The following is a 22,659-nucleotide window of genomic DNA, read 5'->3' as shown; positions in this document are numbered from 1 at the left end:
CTGGCTGGAGTAGTCTGAGAGGCTGGGCCATCTCAGTCAGCAGCCATGAAGCTGTTCTGGATGCAGAACTCTTGAGAAAACTACAGCAGAGGTATTTTGAGATTCTGGATCATCTGCACCATTCATTTTCATTGGTATTTGCCCCCCACCCTTGTTCTAAAAATACATAAACTTTCAAAGGTAACATATATATTTGTATTAACACAAGTATGGAATGTGTGGTCTGTACACATCAGTTAAATATTTTTTTGTTTTATTTTAGAGCAAGTAATATATACGTTTCATGTCTTGTAGTTTGGGGGTGGTTTTTTTTTAGGTTTATTTCTTTATGTATGTAGCCAGGATTTTCAGGGGGCTCTTCCTCAATCAAATCTGATCTCTATAAATATGGTTGCTTCAGAGGGCTGTGTTTTCCTGGTATCCTCCTTCCTCTCTGGGTCTTAATACTGTTTCCATCTCTTCTTCCATAGGGTTCCCTGAGCTCTGAGTCTACTAATTGTAGGTTGCTTACCATATACTTAAAGGCTAATATCCACATGTAAGTGAATACATACCATACTTATCTTTCTGGGTCTGGGTTACCTCACTCAGGATGATTTTTTTTTTCTAGTTTCATCCGTTTGTCTGCACATTTCATGATGTCATTTTTTTTTTAACAACTGAGTAGTACTCTGTAGCTAGAGTTTTTCTGGTCCTGCCTGGCCCACAGTCTGGACAAATCTCTCACCCACCAGTCCCACAGCCACTCAGACCCAACCAAGTAAGCACACAGAGACTTATATTACTTATAAACTGTATGGCTGTGGCAGGCTTCTTGTTAACTGTTCTTGTATCTTAAATTAACCCATTTCTATTAATGTATAAGTTGCCACGTAGCTTGTGGCTTACCAGTATCTTAACATCCTCTCATGGAGGCTACGTCTCTCTGCCTCAGCCTTCCACTTCCCAGGATTCTCTTCTCTGCTTGTTCCGCCTATACTTCCTGCCGATACTGGCCAATCAGCATTTTATTTATACAGAGCAATATCCACAGCACTTCCCCTTTCCTTTTTTTTTTTAAAGGAAGGTTTTAACTTTCACATAGTAAAATTACATATAACAAAACAATTATCAAGCAAGGATTACAGTTAAAATATCTAGTCTATTTATAATATCTAGTCTATTTGTATTTGGCAAAATTAAAGAAGATATCCTATCTATCCTATATTTGTGAGTCTAAGGTTTCATATCTAACTTATCTTTTATCATAACTGAAGAAATTTATAACTATCTAGTCTTTAGCTACATCAAAGACCTCAGAAGGATATAATATTACCTGAGAAATGGGAGAAGGACACAAGCAACTTTCGGGAGTCTTGCAGGGTAGACAGAGACAGCTGGCAGCCTGTACAGTCACCTAATGTTTCTTTGTAAAGCTGGGGCATCTGTTTTCAGCCCACAGGCCTAGAGTCTCTCAGTCATTTTTCTCTATATCCTCTAGAATGTCTGGCAGTTTCCTCTGCGAAGCAGGAACCTGAAGGACCATTTCGCCAAGCAAAGTTCAGTGGTCACCTTCCTATGGGTCCTGCATATCCAGTTGATCAAGCAGTCCAGGCAAGAACAGTTTCATGTCCAAATGGCTATTTTTGCCAAGGTGAAGATAAACTCCATATGGAGTGTCTTTGATGCCCATCCTCCTCTCTGAAGTAAATTGGTGCTGCCAGGAGCAGACATGCCTCATTGTCCAGAAAGTCTAAATTTTTAAAAAAAATTTTAAATGCCATATTCTGTAGATCTTTGAAGTGTTTGAAGATTACCTATGTATCTGAAATATATCTATGTATACCTAGAAAGCTTAACTAACTTGGCTACAAGTTTGGCTATCATGGAAGACTAATTATTAATCTGTATTTTTAAATTATCTATTACAACCTAAACGAGTTACATAAATATAATACCTCAAACGAGAATAGAAATATATATACAGTATAACAAAATTAAGTTAAACTTGTATCAATAGACTAAAATCCATAGCAATGTAAAACATTTCAAACAAGTTGCTCTTTAAAAGTAGATTTAATAATCTACCCCTTCATCCTACCGTATCCATATCCCCTTTTCTTTTTTTTTCTTTTCTTTTTTTCTTTTTTTTTTTTTTTTTTTTTTTTTTGGTTTTTCGAGATAGGGTTTCTCTGTATAGCTTTGCACCTTTCCTGGGACTCACTTGGTAGCCCAGGCTGGCCTCGAACTCACAGAGATCCACCTGGCTCTGACTCCCGAGTGCTGGGATTAAAGGTGTGCGCCACCACCACCCAGTCTCCCCTTTTCTTTATATTCAACCTGTTTTAAATAAAAATATTGGTTTTTCTCTATTCCATACCAGAGGGCTCATCTGATATGGGACACAAGAATCTCTTAACCTTTTCTTTTAGTAATATGCTTGGGTTTAGAGAAGGAGTGAGCCAATTCCATCTCCAAAACCAGATTGGTATATTTGGGAATTTGGGTATAGCTTCTTTTACTACTTCCTGCTGAAGGGTGGCGCTGTATCTTATGGGGACACAAAGAAAATTTTAGGCTTATGGGGTAATCTGTGAGGCTGTATTGTCTGAGCCAGTTGCCTTGAAACCGTTCTGTATGTTGGATCATCTGGGCCATGGTGTCATTGGAGACCTTTGGGGGGGGGGCGGTCTTGGCAGGTCAAACCTGATGTATCTTAATCTGGAACAAATCCATAGCCTCTGGCTTTCTATGGAAACAGAAGTAGAGCCTCCTTTCCAAAGCAACATATCCTTAGATCCAAATTTTGAAGTCAAGGTACCTTTAAAATATACAAATTTGCTTAACTCGACAGCTTTTACAATCAAATGTGTTTCTGCAGTTAAAAATCCCAAAGATGGCCGGGCGGTGGTGGCACACGCCTTTAATCCCAGCACTCGGGAGGCAGAGGCAGGCGGATCTCTGTGAGTTCCAGGAAAGGCGCAAAGCTACACAGAGAAACCCTGTCTCAAAAAACCAAAAAAAAAAAAAAAATCCCAAAGACAACACAATCGAGATTCTCTGTGTTATATCCATCTTTACATGGCTTATTTTTTAAAACTATGTATTTCTTTATATAACTGAATACATACATACATACATACATACATATATATATGTACATATATATATATATATATATATATATATATATCTTTGAAGCCTACATACATTTTTACACACATTGTAAAACATTTAAAATCTTGTTCCATCTGAATATGTCTTATTGTGAATCTATTGTTTTAAACTGCAGCATTACTGGGGCTGAATTAGCAGCTTTGGCTGATGGCTCCACCCACCTCAGCTTCCCAACATGGCAGTGGTACATTTACCACCAACTCTGGGCCACTGCCAGCTCTGGGAGCCATCAACTCTTAGAAACAGTAGTTCTATGCTTCTATCAAAGCAGCATGTAGCCCAGAAACCTCTTTTTTTTTTTTAACTAGCAAAGACTAACTCTACCACACAAAGTAATGTGCCACTTGTACACGCCTCATTCCCGCCATACTGCTGGTCAAATGCACATGCCAGGAACCTGCCAACTTGAGAGAGACAACTAGGAAACTGTTTTTAGCTCCGTTTTAAAAATTTTTTTTCAGGTTTTAGGTAGAAACTCTTGCCAACCTGTTGGGCACCTTTTGTAGCTTGAGTTTTCTCTAGCTACAGTACTCCCTTGTGTAAATGTACTTCATTTTCTTTATCTATTCTTCTGTTGAGGGGCATTTAGGTTGTTTCCAGTTTCTGCCTATAATGGATAAAAGAGCAATGAATATGATTGAGCAAGGGTTCCTGTGGTAGGGTGAAGCAACCTCTGGATATATGCACAAGAGTGATATAACTGGATCTTGAGGTAGATAGATTCCCAACTTCCCAAGGAACTGCCTTATTTATTTCACAGTGTGTACAAGTTTGCACTTTCACCAGTAGTGGAGGAGTGTTCTCCTTATTCCAAATTCTCACCAGCATGAACCATCACTTATGCTATTGATTTTAGCCATTCTAACAGGTGTAAGATGGAATCTCAAAGTTGTATTGATTTGTATTGCTCGCCCTGGCGGTGGTGGCACATGCCTTTAATCCTAGCACTCAGTAGGCAGAGCCAGGCGGATCTCTGTGAGTTCGAGGCCAGCCTGGTCTACAGAGTGAGATCCAGGACAGGCACCAAAACTACACAGAGAAACCCTGTCTCAAAAAAAACAAAACAACAAAAAAAAATTAATTTGCATTTCTTTGATGTCTAAAGATGTTGAACATTTCTTTAAGTGTTTCTCAGCCATTTGAGTTTCTTCTATTGAGAATTCTCTGTTTAGATCCATACCCCATCTTTAAATTGGATTATTTGGGTTTGATATCTAGTTTCTTGAGTTCTTTATGTATTTTGGATATTAGTCCTTTATCAGATGTGGAGTTTGTAAAATCTTTTCCCATTCTGTAGGCTGCTACTTTGTTCAAAGAGTGGTGTCCTTTGCCTTATGGAAGCTTTTCAGTTTCATGAGGTCCCATTTATTGATTGTTGTTCTTAGTGCCTGTACTATCAGTGTTCTGTTCAGGAAGTCATCTCCTGTGTCAATGAGTTCAAGGCTATTCCCCACTTTCTCAACTATCAGGTTTAGTGTGTTCTGTTTTATGTTGAGGTTTGAACCATATGGAGTTGAGGTTTGTTTAGGGTGATAGTATAGATCTATTTGCATTTTTCTGTATGCAAATATTCAGTAAAATCTGAAAAAGCAGGTTTTTTTTTAAAATATGTGAGAACAAATTTTTAGTGGATTTAACATTTGACTGTTAAAAGTTATATTTGGTCTTGCCTATCTTAGGATATTCTCTAATGTATGTTCATGAAGTGAAGATTCTTACAGGTTTTATCAGAAATTAGTGTGCATAAATGAATAGAATGCCATAACTTGTAACTAGAGATGTAACTCCACCATAGAGTGTATGTGTAGTGTGTGCAAAGCCCTAGCACAGAATGAACATCTATATGTGCACATGCTAATAAGATGGGAACCCAACTTACTTTCTGCTGTGTAAGTAGAAGAAAGCTTGCTTAACTTGTAAAGTTATCTTCAAATGTGTATCTTCAAAAGTTTCTCAGATGTACTGGAAAGCATTCTTATATTCTCATTAAAGAAAATCGTGGAAGGACTAGAGAGATGATTCTGTGGTTAAGAGCACTTGCTGTTCTTCCAGATGACATGCGTTTGATTCTCAGCACTCATATGGTGGCTCACAACAATCTGAAACTCCAGTTCCAGGGGATCCAATGCCTCTTCTGGCCTCCTCATGCACCAGGCGCACAGATGATGCACAGACAAGCATGATGGCAGATACATATAAAAATCAAAGTTAAAATATAACAGACACACACAATAATCATGAAGAAGTCAAAAGAGCAACAATATTTCCATATTTTTATACTTTCTATACTTCTGAGCCAGTGAAATAAGACAGATGTTCATATCTTTAAAAGAATCAGGAGGTAGAGAAGCAAGTGTGATCATTCATAGATGGTATGATCATATAGCAAACTAAGAGTCTTCAGAAAGACATCTAAAGCAATTAGATCAGTTGGATCAGTACAGTATTGTTAATTTTCTTAAACTCCAAAAACTACTAAGAAGACACAGAGAGGTAGGGATGCAGCAGAAGTGGTTCACTGTATCAGCAATGATGACTTGTTTGAAAATCATTCAAGAGTAGGTCTACAAAAATGTGCAAGACCTGTGGAAAGAAAACTAAGATGATACATAAAATGGGTTTTAATGAATTGGTTTTTTTGTACTAATTAGGTGGACCTGATGTTGTGGATATTAAAGTATGAGGACCTGGAAACTCTCAGGCATCTCTTTCTCTGTTAGAGTCATGGATTGGATCCATAGCGGGGCATGATGTTTTTCAGTACTGACATCTTTTTAGCAGAATCCTTGTCTCTTGCCCCTGCTACTTTTCGATAGCATGGAGGTACATATTTGACAGCTGGTCTGTACATGTGCCTCATCTTTGCAGGGTACCTACCAGGCTCTGGCCTTTTCATCTTCTCCCTCATGGCCTTCAATAATCTGGAGAATATGATCTTTGGTAAAGTTGCCCTTGCCTGAGATTCTCTTGCTGTTGGTACTCTTTGCATCCAGCCTCATCCACCAACACTCTGTCACCACCTGCCCCATTTTCTCCATGGTTGCTCTGTACTCAGTCAACAAGATCTCCTCTTCTCTGTACCAGGCAATAGCTACAGTCATCACACTGGCTGTGGAAGTTTGAATGTAATTGGCCCCCATAGTCTCATGGGGAGTGGCACTGTTAGGAGAAGTGGCTTTAATGGAGTTGGTATGGCCTTGTTGGAAGAAATGTGTCACAGTGGGGTGGGCTTTGAGGTTTTCTATGCTGAGGATACCACCCAGTATCTCAGTCTATTTTCTGTTGCTTGCAAGATGTAGGACTCTCAGCTACTACTCCAGTACCATGTTTGCCTGCATACTGCCATGCTCCCGGTCAAGATAATAATGGACTGAACCTCTGAAACTACAAGCCACCCAATTAAATGCTTTCTTTATAAGAGTTGCTGTGGTCATTGTGTCTCTTCACAGCAATAGAAACCCTAACTAAGACACTGGCCAAAGTGACTGTTGAAAAACAAACAAAAAACACCATTCTTGAACATCATGTGTAACAATTCATCCCCCTGTGGGGAGGAGTTGAAGCTTTTATTTTTAATGAGACAATATTCTCAAACAGCTGGCTGGAGTCTTTTATTTATCTAGATAGACATCAGGGGTAGTCAAGGAAAATCTTGAAGTACTGGGCTTCAGTAGTCTTTGTGTCCTTCCATGTTTGACAGTCCACAATGTAGCAGACAGGCAGAAGAACCAGTAGGCAGTACCCTCGTTTGTTACAGCATGTGTGAAGGTCTGGCACCTCAAGATTCCTCAGCTCTTGGAAGTGTTAGGGTGACAGCACCCAAGCCTGGGGTTTCAGGGACTTCCAAAAGTTTGACAGATTTCTTGAACTTTTCTCACTTCTGCAGACTGTACTTTTTCTTCTCTGGCTCTTTACAGCCTTTTAACCTTTAGTCTGCTTTTCTCCCCTCTATCTGCTTTTCTTCCTCCTCCTCCTCCTCTTCCTCCTCCTGCTCCTCCTTCTGCTGCTCCTCCTCTTCTTTTGCTATGATCTCTGCCACAGTTGCCACCCTTTGCTGCCTCTGCTTCAGTCTGCAGCTGGTCTTGCAGCTCCCTCCAGGTTGAGGCTGCCAGTGCAGCCAGCACTTGAGTGCTCCTGCTCAGCCTGGGTTGCTCAGCTCCACACCTGCTGCTTGTCAGGGTGGTGTTCCTGTGTCTCTGCCCCGAGTACCACTGTTCCTCTGTCTCTGCTGCCCTGCTGCCTTCTTTGTGTTACCAGCCCAGCTTCAGTCTCCCAAAAGTAGGCAAGAAGAGACCACTGCCTTTTGTTGCCACAGGGGAGATGGCACGGGAGGCCTCCTGGCTCACGTGGTGGGCAGAGCTGCAGGGTTAAATGGCTGCTGAAGGGAGAGTGTGCCGGTCTCATCACACCTTTCATGCCCGTGAAGGTCTGTGCTTCCACCAGTCATCACATTGTCCCTTTGGCACCAGCCCCAACAGTCCCTTTGCTCAGCCACCAGGGACATGCTCCACTCTGGCCTCAGTGGAAATGGCTTCAGATCCTGCTAAACTATGCTGAGGCATGTGGCTGCAAACAGTCCAGTGCCAACTGTTAGAAACAGTTATGGTTGGGGCTGGCCCTTCAGGAGTACGAGCAATGAGTCGCAGTTGTTTCCTAGGAGTTTCTTCAAGCACTGCCTTCAAAATCTTTAGTGCTAGTCTAAGGGTGATTTAGCTGGCTGCTCGGTTGACAGCCCTTAGGTGAGGCCGCCAGGGCACAGTGGAAAGTCCACCAAATTTTCTTGTTGATGACGTATAGGAAAATAAATATGGAAGGAAAGCTTATAATAAGAACATATCAATATAGGTTTTGATTTAAGCAGTGTTCCCCACTGCTTTAGCCAGTGCTGAACACCTGCCCTGCATCCCAGAGAAAAATGGATCCTTCTTGTTGTCTCTGAAAGTTGTATCAAAATCTCTTAGAACCTAACAGCTATCTGGAGATGTTGGGCTCTAAACATCTTTGGGAATTGTGCGGGCTCCTCCTTGTACCTCAGTATCCTGAAGTGAAATAAACTCTTGTTGGCCTGTGTTTCTGTTGCAATGCCACAGATGAGCTGAGAACCTGGTGCCTGGTGTTTCTCTCCTGGGATCATTTGAGACTCTTTCTGTCTTGAAACCATCTCCCGAGGTGCCCATAGAACATAGTAGAGAATTTGGCAAATATCTCTGCTTCCTTCTGACCAAGAAGACTACACAGGCTTGTAAACCTTGGCCTGCTCAGTCCAGTCTAAGGTGCTGTGGAGCAGTATCTGGGTATTGTGAGTGTAAAGAGTCAGGAAGCCATTTGCTAATTCTTCTTATGTGCCCGACTAATTAAAAGAAATCCAGATGCCATGCAGTTCTTCATAAATAGGGCTTAGGCAGGAGGAGCATTTGAGCATGAGTTCAGGGCCAGCTTGAGTAATATAGCAAGAACTCATTTCTGAATGAATGAATGAATGAATGAATGGGTAAATAAATAAATCCAATTGCACATAGGATACATCACAGTCAACAGGAATAAACAAATCTAGCACTTAATTCTAAAGTCCTATTTAAGGTTCGTGTGTGTGTGTGTGTGTGTGTGTGTGTGTGTGTGTGTGTGTGGTTTTAGCTTTCAGTCAGATCCATCAAGAGTTGAAAGTTTTCAAAAGCAAAATTGGATGTAGCAATTTCTCTTCTTAGCTGCTTGTGTGCCCACCTCTGTCATTCGATCTTCTAATCTGCAACAACAGCAAACAGGCTGAAGGCCAGATCTGTTTGATAGCTTTGAACCCCTGGAGATGGACAAGAGCACTGTCCCTCCAAGGACTGGGCAGGGCTCAGGCTGGTGGCTTCCTGGGAAATACTAAGCAATTCCTATGTGAGCAGTGTTCTTAGTGCTATGCTGCTGGTGGAGAGTTAGGGCTCTTGTAAAACACCACTCAGCTAGTCAAGACGTTAGCAGCATGTAAGGCTCTGGCTGTAGACCTGAGGCACACATTGCCACCTCCTCCAAATGTTCTTCAGAGGGCCAGGTTTGAGTGGCTGATCTTTTTGGCATAGCTTACATCCATCCATCTCTGTGCTCAGACTCCTGGGCAACTGTGGTTGTACTGTCTCTTTTAACTGCTCTGCTGTGTTTCTGTATAGAGGGAATCTGAAGACCAGAAATGATTCTGTGGTCAAAACTTACCAGTGACCTCTTTATACTAATTTGCCTCCCTTAGTGAGCTACATAAGGGCAAGCCTGTTCTCCATTTTATTCCTGGAACTTACACCATGTTCCATTAACTTTGCTAAATAAGGTCTCATCAGAGTTCAAACACATTTCACCAGTATGCAAAAATGGCCTGGGTATTATCATGTGGTGTCTTCTTGATGAGCCAAACAAACACCTGGGTTTAAATCACAACTGTTTTTTTGTTTTTCTTTGGCAGCCTGTGGGATCCGAGAGGACTGAGATGCGGATGCAGCAGACATGCAGCGGGAGCGAGACGGAGGGTTCCATCCCAAGCCAGCAGGGCGCAGGTAGCCGCTCCAATGCCTGCTGCTTTTGCTGGTGCTGCTGCTGCAGCTGTTCTTGGTAAGGCTGGGGGCTTTTTACTAAGGTGCTGGTGGGAGGGGGCCTTTGACTACAGCCTCTTTATGACACGACTGGCAAGTAGGATTTGGTTTGGCTTGTTTGTAGCTCAGGCTGCCCTTCCAAAGGCCTCTGGATTCAATTCCCAGTACCCACATGGCAGCTCACAACTGTCTGTAACTCCAGTTCCAGGGGATCCAACACCCTTTCACTCAGACACATATGCAGGCAAAATACCAGTTCATATAAAAGAAAAATATATAAATTGAAATATGCTTTTTAAAAAGTTTTTTTTAAAAGAGAGAGAGAGGGAGGGAGAGAGGGAGGGAGGGAGGAAGGAAGGAAGGAAGGAAGGAAGGAAGGAAGGAAGGAAGGAAGGAAGGAAGGAAGGGAGGAAGAAAAGAACAGGGGGAAAAATCCCAAATTTGGCATGATGGCTGTAATCCCAGACCTGTGTCCCAGCATCTGGGAGACTGAGGCAGGTGGACCCTTGACACTCACTGGCCAGCCAGTCAGCCTAGCTTTGGCCAATGAGAGACCTTGTCTCAAAACACCAAAACAAAAACCCAAGGTAGGTAGCTCCTGAAGAAGGCTACTTGATGTTGTCTATGGACTCCACATGCACACACACACACACACACACACACACACACACGGGTACCCACACACATACAATAAAAAATTCATATCCATAATATACGAAGAGTGTCAGGACATAAAACAACCAAATGAGAAACAAGCAAATGAAGTGGCACAGAATAGGTAATCTATATGTGTTCCTGCCAATAAGATCAAGATAAATGCAAGCTGATAGCCTGTTGTACACACACCTTTAACCCCAGTGCTGGGGTGGGGGTGGTATGCAAAGACAGGCAGATCTCTGTGAGTTCAAGTCTAGTCTGATCAACATAGTGTGTTCCAGAACAGGACCCTGCCTCAAAAAGAAAAAAAGAAATGCAAGTTGAATATACACCCTTCTAAATGTGCACCTAGAACGCCCTCTAAGAAAAAATGAGGCACATGCAGAAAGAATGTCTGTGGGGATTTGCTATGGCCTCAGTCTCTATGAGAAAATGGAAAATGGTTCCATTCACAAACAAGAAATATGTGGATCCATGCCTTGTGGTGTCTTCATGCCATTGTCATGTGCTACAGGGAGGAAAGCAATTCTGGAACAATGGATACTGTGAAATAGTGCTTATACAACATCTAAGATGCATATGTGTGCACAGAAAACAGTGCTTATACAACATCTAAGATGTGTTATGCCCAGATTGTGACCCCAAAGAGACCACCAAGGACCATAGGTGTCCAGAATGCAACAGCAAGGTTTATTCTGTAGATACAAGTCTAGACAGGGAACTCATTTCTACACCCAATACAGTGAGGCAGGGAGGAGTTGCTCTTTCTTTGTGAGGCTGGCTTTTTAAAGGCAAACACCATAAGCCCTTCAGGGGGGTTTGGGGGCGGGGGTTGCACAGGTGCAACTCGGATTGGTTTATTTTTATCTCTGTTCTCTTTTAATTGGGTGAGGGTACGTAACCTTTGAATTTGCTGGTTGGTGGTTACAATTATCACTTTGGGGGCTGTCAGGGACAAGTCCCAGGCTTTGTCCTTGAGCCACCATGGGGGCTGGCTGGCCTAGCATGTACTGACTGTGGGGGCTGCCTCGGTGGTCCAGGCTCTGTCCTTGACTTATGCACATAACTCTAAGTTGGTGAGGGGTCCCAGACAGTAAACATCTGGCTGAACTTTGAGCAGTCAGAGTACGTGCAGAAAGGGAGCTACTGCAAGGACTATGTCTTTTGTTCACAGCCCTCCCAGAGACTGCTTGCTCAGTCTCAGGAAACTGAAACTGAAGCCTGATCTCTGAGAGAAGACTGAGCAGCCTGTTATGGCATCTGCTTGGTCCTTTCAGATACATATGTGTGCACAGAAAATAGTGCTTATACAACATCTAAGATGCATATGTGTGCCCAGTAGCATAACAGTGAACAAGAACGATGACAAATTAAACTTGATGGTTATCTCTGGGACTCAGAGTAGGGGGCATAAACAATAAAGTTTGTGTGTATTGACAAGAATTTTTTCCCAAAATTAATGGATTCATAATTATCCTGAAATATAATGTGTTGATATCACATCAGTGGAAAACAATTCGATTTCCTTGACTTACCAACTCCCCCACCCAGCATTCTTTGAAGATGTGTCTGTGTTGGTATACATAGTAAATTTTCTAGAAAGATAACTAACAATGCTTTCCTAAGCCTCAAAAACATTACCCTCAGAATTCCAGTCCATGGCCTTCTAATATAAAGGGAAGCACTCAGATTTTTATCCTCTAAAATATAAACCTTTTAGCCACTGGTGAGTTGTGCATGCTCCTGTGAATAGCACTTCACCCACGCTCATGTAAACAACTGGCCACCAAAAAGAAAGAAAAGGGTCATAAAAGTAGAAGGAGTAGTTGGAAACAGGAAGGGGTCAGTGGGAACAAAAAAGGGACAAGGGAGGGTAATGAGATGAATATCATCAAAACACATTTATATGCATATGTGAAAATGTCACATAATTAACATATGCTAATAAGGCAATAACTTTAATTGTTTTCTGTCATGCTGGAGGGTGCCCCCCCTCCTTTCTCACTGGAAAGGGAAGCCCTGAGTCTTATAGAACATTGCTGAAGTATGACAAGCAGGGCTTTGGCTTGTGTTCATCATCCTCTTCTGGGATAACAGCCACAGAAGACCCCCATAAAAACAATGAACCAAAAGAATATCCTGTGCCTTTTCTCTAGAATACATTGTCTCCTTTAAACTATTTCTCCTTTAGCAAAATAAGATGGAAAATGTCAAAGCTCAAGGAAATTTTGCATTATTAAGTTCACAATATGGCTTCTAATTCTCTTTGCAGCCTTGTGTCAAATTCATAATTCCTTTTTCTTTGCTTTTTCATACCCACTGTGCAGTCGTGTGCTCTGCTTACAAAGAAGCCAGGAAGTTAGGCAGGGATAAATGCTCCCCAGATAGGAGGCCACCCAGTGCCTCTCAAAGGGTTTTGTTTTGTTTCATTTTTAAAAACCATTATTTATTGAAATAAGTCAAAAGGATTCCTGCATTTTTAATGATTTTGTCTTTACATAAAAATAGATCTCTCTCTCTCTCTCTCTCTCTCTCTCTCTCTCTCTCTCTCTCTCTCACACACACACACACACACACACACACACACACACACTAAAAAAACTTACAAAGCTGATTGCTAAAAGCAGGCTAAAAGACATTCCTAAGATAAAATGCTTAGGAAAAGCGAACAGAAGCACTAATAGTACAGTATCAAAACAAAAAGCTTAAATCATCAATGATAAAAATTCATTTTTAGAGGTTCAGAGGGTTGTTCAGGGGTAAAACACATGCTCACTCTTGCTGAAGTACTGGGTTTTGTTTTCAGCATCAAAACAAAACACTATTTTAAGCTGTTGGGATTCTGAAAACTTCCTGCTAAATAAGTCAAGAATAAGAGAAAGACTTGACAGTCTCTCCCACTTTCACAATGTCACACAACATTGTGTTGTAGGCATCAGCCAAGAGGAGGCATATAGATAGTGCCTAGGACTGGAAAAGGACAGAGAAAATCCTCCCGATTTTAGATGACACAAAAACACCCCAAAAGTCCAAAAGAAACTTTATTAGAACTGATGAGTAAAGAAGAATATAAAGTCCATAAAAATAGCTATCATCAGAGCTTATATCTAAATTACATAAAGCTATTATACAGTTCAAAGCCCTGGCTGCTCTTACAGAGGACATGGGCTCGACTCCCAGTGTCTACAAAGTGGTTCACAGCTCCAAGGGATCCATCCAATGCCCTCTTCTGACCTCTGTGGACACCGAACATACATGTGTGGTGCACAGACAGACATGCAGGCAAAACACCCACGTGTAAAACAGTAGAATCTTTGGAATATATAAAGCTGTCTATCTCGAAAGTAACAGACAAACTGATATTTAAATGTCAAGGAATAGAAAAAGATATGTTTTCAGAGAAAATATGTGCTAGCTAGTGATACGTGGAGAGAGGCTGGACAAAATTAGCCTTTAGTAAATGCAAATCAAACTCAAGTGACATTTCACACCCACCAAGCAAACAACAGTTGGGAAAGGATCCCTTGAGACCCCTGCTACATACCGGGAGTGTGCCCTGTCCCAGCTGCCCAGGAGAGTAAGAGTGGATCGTCTGCTCTGTGGCTGTGTGTAGGGAGCATTCTGGCAGTGGAAACTTCTGCCCTCTGAGCCATCTCACCAGCCCTACCAAAACAAAAAACAAAACCCAATTTCTTTCTGTCAGTTTTGATTTTTGAGACAGGGTCTCACTATGTGGCCTAGGACTGACCTAGGACTCCTAGAGATAGACAGACCTGCCTCTGCCTTCCAAGTGCTAGGCGTGAAGGCGTGTATCACCACCCCTGGCTTATTTTCTTTTTTAAAAGATGTATTTATTTTTATTTTTTATTTGTATGTACTGCCTGCACACACATTAGTACCACGTGTGTGACTGGTGTCTACAAAAGTCAGAAAATTATCGCTAGTCCCCTGGAACATGAGCCTCCACGTGGGTGCTGGGAATTGAACCCCTGTTCTCTGCAGAAAGTGCTTTTTACCACCCAGCCATCTCTCCAAACCACTTTTGGTCCTCTTAAAAATATCATTCAGGGTCACATCTTTAAAAAAAATTAATTTTATTTGAGTATCTAAAATTATCTTAAATATATTCATTTAGGAAATACGTTTATTCAAATACCTCAGTCCACACATAATTGTCTTGTTTCTTACAGCCTCACTGTCAGAAACCAGGAAGACCAGAGGCCCGGGAGAGCCTCCCATGAACTCAGAACAGAAATTCCGGCTTGTGAAGAAAGGTGAGCTCTGGCATTTTGTTACCTCACATTACTGACAGAGATGCCAGCATCTCCCTTTTACTTTTCGCATTGTAAGTTTCAACAGAACACACATTTTCCATAACTACCATTTAGTAACATCAGATCTCAATGTGGCTTTCAGTTTCCCCTGTAGAATACCTTTTAATTCATTTCATAACGGGGAAAGTCAGCTCACTCCGGTTCCAATGCTGAATCACAAGTAGAAGTTGATCCCTCCTGACAACCCATAAAATGCATAATGTGATTTTATTTTTATATTATATATATACATATATATATGTGTGTGTATATATATATATATATATATATATATATCTTTAAAAGTAAAAAAACATAATGATACCTCATAGTTGGTCTTCAGGAAAATCGAAGAATTACATTTTTCAGTTACAAATTAGTTCTAAATGGCTGAGTATTGTATGACTTTTCCTGGAAGACATGAACCAACATCTACCCCAGATGGGGCACTGTTGGCAGATCAAAGACTTAATGAACCAGTGAGTGTATTGGAGTTATTCACACGATCATAGGCCAGGGGTTACCTGCAGAAACATGGGTGACTCCAAGGCAGATTCATCACAAAGCCCACTCAGTACAGGCGACAGCTCACAGAAGCTGCGTCCGTGAAGCTCTTGGCACAACTCACAGGTATTGGCGGTCGAAGAGTCCCTTGCCTAGCAACCATGACTACTTGTACAGTCTTGAGGAAGCACCTTGTGAATATCTCACACTTCTGCTTCCTGGATGCCTGGGTCTGTGAGCCCCCTTCCCTGCAAAAGAGAGTGTTTGAATTCAGTGGAAACCACCAGCAATCTGCTGTTTAAAATCTAAGTATTTTGAAGAAAAAACACATAATGTAATGTTTTTTACCTTTAATTTAATGTTTCAGTTTTTAATGTTTAATTTTGGAGTATTTGATGCAGGAGTGGGTTGGGAGCCCCAGATCTGATGGATCTTCCAACCCTCCTCCTATACCTCCACACCGAGCTTTGTATTGCTTTTCTTTTTATGTTTCTTCCCTTGACCCTTTTCTTTCTTTTATCAAATTTCCTATGGATTTACCTTCTTTTAACTATTATTTATTTTATTCTTTATTTTACTCTTTCTTAAATATTTATTTCGCCTTGGACGGTGCACACCTTTAATCCCAGCACTCGGGAGGCAGAGGCAGGTGGATCTCTGTGAGTTCAAGGCCAGCCTGATCCACAAAGCGAGTTCCAGGAAAGGTGCAAAACTACACAAAGAAACCCTGTCTATAAAAACCAAAAAAAATAAAAAATAAATAAAATAAACAATAAAATCCACTCTAAATAAAAGAAAAAAATATTTATTTCATGTATGTGAGTATTTTGGTTGCATGTATATATATATACACCAGGTGCATGTCCAGTGCCTGTGAATATCAGGAAGGGGTGTTGGGTCCCCTGGGACTGGAGTTACAGAAGGCTGAGCTACCACATGGGTGCTGGGAATCAATCCCTAGTCCTCTACAAGATCAGCCAGCACTACTAACTGCTGAGTCATCTCTCAAGCCCCTTTATACCTATTTTTAATTTTATGCCTTTGTAACTGCAGACATTAGACAAATATCATAATGGCATTGTTCAAATAGTTTTCTGTTAATTTGTTTATCTTCAAAGATAGAATAGTAGACCATCCCAGTTATGTAAACTTCCTTTCATCTTTACCTTATGTATGTTTGCCCAGGTTTTCAAAGTCTGAAAGATACAGCAACATCCCTGCCCCACTTCCCACGGTAATCAATTTGTCAGAAACAGCAAGTGTCTCACAGACCCCAAGGCACTGTATTCTGTACCATGGCTCCCAAGCACCAGGGCAGGCAGGATGCAGAAAGCTGATTTTCCTGCTTGTGTGGCCTTCAGCCCTGGCTTAATAATGGCCACATTCCGCCTTAATTTGTGTGTGTGTAAAGCAAGGATGATAAGTTTGTTGTGGTTAAGCCAATCAAGGGTGGTTGTGAATACTGGGTAGGGAAGAGAGGCACCTGCAACACAGCCTTGCCAAAGGGAAGTATCCAGTGTAGCTTGGTCTGGCTTTGTTCTAAGTCACATCCAATTAATAAAACACAGAGTGATAAAATGTCTGCTTTTGGGGACAGATGCTCATGGTTCTAAGCAGATGCTTCACAGATGAGTCACAGCCCCAGGCCTATAGCACAGTCTGTCTGTGACTGAAGCTCTGCTTAGGTGCTCAGTGAGAGTGTTGCAGCTCTGGAGAAAAAGGAATCTTGACTTGTCAGGAAGTCAGGCTATACCTGAGCTGCAGGGCTGTAACACTCACATTTTGGTGCTGAAACCTGGGATAGACTGCTTTGGTGCCTGTGCTCTCCCCTAGTGGTCTGAGCCACACTGGGACCCTAGCCCTTTATCTCCAGTCCATCTGCAACAGACTCACCTTCTGGCTCAGACTCAGATTCAGGCTCAGTTCCTGATATAGCCTAAGACTGCCTGTCTGGGGAACTGTCTGGCCCGCAGTGGACTGGGCCCTCCTACATCAATTAACAATCAAGACAATCCCCCACAGACATGCCCACAAGACAAGCTGTGTAGTCAATTCCTCCATGGGGCTCTCCTCTTATCAGATGACTCTAGGCTGTATCAAGTTGACAATTAAAGCTAACTGGACATTTATGTATCAAATTCTTGATATATAACCTTCACCCTTAATCAGCCTGCATGAGGCCCTGTGTTCAATTTTCAGCACCAAGGCGAAATAAAGCAAAACAATACTGAGATTTATCTTTCTGACTTGCAGATCATAGAGATTCTCACTACAAAACCTTAGTTTTTGCATGCATTTAAAATGTTGTACAAAAATAAGGAAATAATGAAATACTTGAAAAACAAAACTCAGTAAGTGAGTAAATTGAGCCCTGAGTTGTGACTACTGAGCTCAGGAAGGCAAAGTGGCATCTTTCTCTAAGAAAGCATAGATTGCTTAAATGGGACTTTACAGTGGTATTAAAAAACAATACATGGTGAGTGGAAATCATATTTCACATTCTTCCTGTGGATTCTTTCCCAGGATGGCAGTATGTGGTAGGGTCCTCTCAGAATGCTGGTTCCTCTCAGGTTCTTTCAGCTGTAATCCACTCATCAACATGATCACTTTGCTAAGTGGTGATGCTCAGTGGGTAGGAGGGGTCAGTGCCTTCTCACCTGCAACATTGTCGTCCATGGTGGCTTTATCTGGATAAGCTGACAGCATCCATGCCTGGAACCATGAGAGCAGACACTGAATTCCCAGATCCCTGAAAGGAATTTAAGGAGTCCTAGGCCTGCAACTCTTCTGAGATCCTGAAAGATGTCCCTGCCTGAAGGAATGGCAGACACCCTTAGTTCTTATCCCAGACTTCACACAGATTAGTTCAAACAAAAATGGGCTCTTGGTCCAAGATTACAAAATTGAAAGGCAGTAGCCCACCACAAAAGAGTCAATAAAACAATTCAGTTGAAAGCTGGAAGGATTTTAGATGTTAAAGCTGTCCATAGTAAAACATGGAGGAATGAGCTTTAACTCATTTGAAGAAATGAAAAGTAGAAAGGAAGAAAGAAGTGAGGCATGGCAATGTAAGCCATCATGGAAGGCTGAGCCAGGAGGTCAAGAATTTGAGGTCAGCCTGAGGTAGAGAGTGAGACCCTATCTAACAAAGTAAAGTGAGTAAGAAGAATTCAGCTATCAAAAACTGGAGAACTGTGGTCCTGTACTGTCCTCTCTCGGATGTCCCTCTCCACTGACGAAGCTGTTTAATGAGCATGTAAGAGCATCTGCATTATTTTTCATCTTAGTAATATTTTTCCTTTATTCATAGTATTGTAAAACCTCTAATGTCAGTATGTATACATCACATGTCTGTTATCAGTTGTTATATTATCTTACAAACACATAGGCAAACTCATCATTATATCAAACGTTTAAAAAAAGGTTGACTTGCCGGGCGGTGGTGGCGCACGCCTTTAATCCCAGCACTTGGGAGGCAGAGCCAGGCGGATCTCTGTGAGTTCGAGGCCAGCCTGGACTACCAAGTGAGTCCCAGGAATGGCGCAAAGCTACACAGAGAAACCCTGTCTTGAAAAAACCAAAAAAAAAAAAAAAAAAAAAAAAAAGTTGACTTAAGAAAAAATTATACATTCTTGTCAAAATTGCAGGGCCAGGGAAATGGCTTAGCTCTTCAATATGCTTGCTGCCAAGGCTGATGACCTGAGTTCCATTCCTGAATGTACAAAGAAGTTCCAAGGGAGGCTTTCCAGGAAACAAAAACAAGACCCCAAATCAAAATTCTGAATTATAAGAAGAAATGTGAGGAAAGGGTTAACATAGATATGGATATTGAGTATTTTATAAACACACGCACACATATATATATACATTATGTAATAATCATAGTGTTAGTTGATACATTTTTTGAGACAGGTTCTCATGTAGCTGTTCTCCTAGGCTGGCCTCACACTCACTATGATTTGAACTCTGGACCCTCCTGCCTAGTTTATGTAGTGCTGCTGATCAAACTCAGGGCCTCGAACATACCAAGTAGGTTCTCTACTACTGATCTAGATGATAAATTTTTTCAAGCCTCAGAGCTAAACAATCAAGTATAATTAGACAATAAGATGGCAGAAATAAATCCAAATGATGTCAAAACAAGAAAAATAAAAGAGATAAAAATAAAGAGAAAGTCTTTACTGGATAATTTAATGGAATGACTAAAATAATTACAGTTAATATGGAGTACTTACCATGTGCCAAGAACCGTATGTATGCTTTATGGTGTTATTCTGGTTCATTAGAACTTCACAACCCAGGAAAGCAGGTATTCTCGGTATTTGAGAGGGATTAAGTAATTGATCCACAGCCTCCAAGTTTATGAGGACCAGTGCTGCCTCCTGCTGACTGTCTTCTTCCCAGGAGCAGATGGCAAGGGGGAAGTGTGAGTTCAACCACAGCCTACATTCTCTTTGGCAAACTGTGTCCGCCTGGAAGAGTCCCCTTTTCTTGATCAGCATAGATTGTGACTTGTGCTTTATCAGGGCTAGTATGGCCTTGGAGAAATAGTGTTGCTTTCTTTTAAACTCAGACATTCTGACCAGAGTCTGTCTCTACCCTGTTCTATACTGCTTCCTGACACTCACATCAAACAAAATGACTCAATAGAACGGCCGAGAGAGGGTCACTACTAAAATGCTGGAGTTGAGCTTGCTGAGGGTAGAAGGACTTACATGTAACTAATATAACTAATTTAATAGTTCCCAAACATGTAATTGAAAGTTTCTAGAGTATAAAATTTACAAACCTGATATCACATGGATATCCGTCAGGGATGAAGAATTAGACTAACTAACTAGCTAGAGTTTATGCTATAACAAGTTGCTCATTCTCAAGCATACAAAAAACATTTATAGTTGACTAAGCTTTTTCTCATAAAATTTGGTTTTGCTTTTTGTGTTGTTTGTTTGATTGATTTTTGCTTGTATTGTTTGGGTTTGGGACAGTACTAGGGATCAAATCCAAGGCCTTGCACATGGCAAGCAGTGTTATACCTCTTAGCTACGATTATAGCCCTTTTAAAAAGTGTTGTTTTGAGACAGGCTCACTAATGAGAGCAGGCTGGCCTCAAACTTACATTCTTCCTTCCATAGCCTCTGGTATACTGGAATTAGAGGTGTTCCTCACCATCCAGGTCTGGCTTTTGTAAATTATCTGAATATATTACTAGGATTATTATTGAACAGACTATATTATTAACCCCAAAACAATTAAAACAAAAGTCAGGAGTTTTAAAAACATACTCAGTAAAATCCTCTTCTGTTTGATATTTCTAAGACCACTTTCAATTTAGTACCTCCTCAATGAATAAATCATAATACATTTTAAGAAATAATGAAAATATATATGAAAATATATGAAACTATATGAAAATATAATCATATAAAAATATGGGATACTGAGAATACATTAAATAGAACAAACATAAATCCCAAAACTTAATTTTTTACTCACTTACTGCTATTTTGGGGGGACAGGGCCCCTCTATGTAGCCTTCCCTAGCTGTCTAGCTGTCTTAGAACTCACTGTGTAGACTAGGCCGATCTTGAACTCACAGAGTTCTGCCTGCCTCTATATCCCAAGTGCTGGGATTAAAGGCATGGACCACTACACCTGGCAAAAACCTTAATATCTAGAAGAAAAGAACTAATCACTACTGCGTTAAGTCCAACTTCCACATGAAGAGGGAGATATCAGCATATAGCATAGAAAGTTAGACATGTAAGGAATGGGTCCAAATAGTTCCAAACTGTTAAACTGTATGAGCAATTGATAACTTTTTAAATTTATTTGCCAATAAAAAGTATTCAAACCTGAGTAGTTTAAAACATCAAAAATATTTTATATCACAGTTCCAAGATCAGAAATTTAAGATCCAGATGTCAGCAGGGCCAGGACTTGTCTACACTGGTTCTTGAGGCCCTGGAGCAGACTCCCTCCTTGCCTCTTCTGGCATTTTGGCAGCTGCCCGAAGCTCTGGTACCCACTGGTTTGTACACACATTACTACAATCATATGGCCATATTCTCCATGTGTCTCCAGAGCTTCTCTCTCTGCCCACGTCTATACCAAACTTCCTCCACTAGTAAGAGTTTCACTTTCATTCCAGATTAAGCCTGAACTAGTGACCTCATCTTAATGTGGTTAGCGAGGACCCATTTTTTTTTCTTTTTAATAATTTATTTTTAGATGTACAGGTAGATATTTTGCCTGCATGCATGTCTGTGTACCACATGAGTGCCTGGTGCTCCAGCAGGCCACCATATAGGTGCTGGGAATTGAACCCAGGTCCTCTGGAAGAGAAACCAGTGCTCTTACCCGCTGAGCTATCTCTCCAACCCAAGGACCCACTTGTAAATAAGGTCATATTCTGAGATTCCAGTCATTTGGACTGCCTTTGGGTGACACAATCCAACCAGTAACACTGTGTTCAGAGTCAACATTGCAGCCAGACGGTCTAATGGACCACTTCCACAAGATGGCCTGGAAGTAGCTCATTCCTCTTCTATATGACATCTGAGAGGCTGCTATTACCACTGATGACAAAATCTTACAAAAACAGAGAGTGAGATGCAAGTCCTACTCACAAGGCAGTGTGGGTAAATCTCAGGGACTTAATAAGATGGGAAAAGCCAGGTCACAGAAGACAGTGGACCAGCTATCTTGTAAAAGTTTTTAAAGCTACAGAATATATTCTTCAAGGAAACATAAAAATATGGAAATGGAAAAGACAGAAGAAAGGAGATATTAAGGATCACTATTAAATAGGCCTTTTCTGATCTTAGTACAGTTAAACTCAAATGCTGGGCAGTAGTGGTGCACACCTTTAATCTCAGCACTTGGGAAGCAGAGGCAGGCAGATCCCTGTGAGTTCAAGGCCAGTCTGGTCTACATAGTAAGTTCCAGGACAGCTAAGGCTAAACAGAGAAACCCTATCTCAAAAAAACCAAAACCAAACCAAAACAAACAAACAAAAAACCCTCTATTGGTTTTAAATGTGGCACTTTCACTCTGTGAGGAAAGGTCATGAGGCGAGGCCCGTGACAAAACCCAGTGCTGGGAGGGAGCAGAAGAGAGGGGAGGAGTCTGTGACTAGCTTTTTAAGGATTTCCCTGCATATGTGCATGTGGGCTTGTGGAGCTAACCCATTCATGCACAGATGCACGCTGATGACATAAGACCCCTTGTTTAGCTACTGAACTGTATGTGTGCGGTCTATAGCTAGAGGAGTGGCAGAATCCTAACACTCTCAAAGATGGAAGTGAAGCCCAGCAGGCCTCTCAGGACAAGCGGCTCCCTCTTCATGTCATTTTGTTGCTGTCTTGTATGTGTTCTGTGTTACATGGGTCACTCCAGCATGTTTCACGGCTTTAGCAGCAGCAGGGGAGTCGGCTTCTGATAGACTGTCTCGTGGCTTCGCT

The 22,659-nt window shown here is 41.3% G+C and overlaps 1 protein-coding gene across 4 annotated transcripts in view; it reads left to right on the top strand.

Annotated features, from left to right (window-relative positions):
* The window catches only part of Rgs20 (regulator of G protein signaling 20), a 130,648-nt gene that overhangs the window by 103,117 nt on the left and 4,872 nt on the right, over positions 1 to 22,659 (top strand). For all 4 annotated transcript variants that reach the window (XM_028893660.2, XM_028893655.2, XM_028893657.2 and 1 more), the window contains 2 exons: positions 9,596 to 9,741; positions 14,570 to 14,653. In XM_028893660.2, the coding sequence (XP_028749493.1) occupies positions 9,596 to 9,741; positions 14,570 to 14,653 (230 nt within the window). The remainder of the gene's footprint in view (positions 1 to 9,595; positions 9,742 to 14,569; positions 14,654 to 22,659) is intronic.

The sequence above is a fragment of the Peromyscus leucopus genome, chromosome 2, assembly GCF_004664715.2.
Source record: "Peromyscus leucopus breed LL Stock chromosome 2, UCI_PerLeu_2.1, whole genome shotgun sequence".
Classification (NCBI taxonomy): domain Eukaryota; kingdom Metazoa; phylum Chordata; class Mammalia; order Rodentia; family Cricetidae; genus Peromyscus; species Peromyscus leucopus.
Note: the sequence above shows the minus strand (reverse complement) of the source record. Positions and strands in the feature narration are given on the sequence as shown.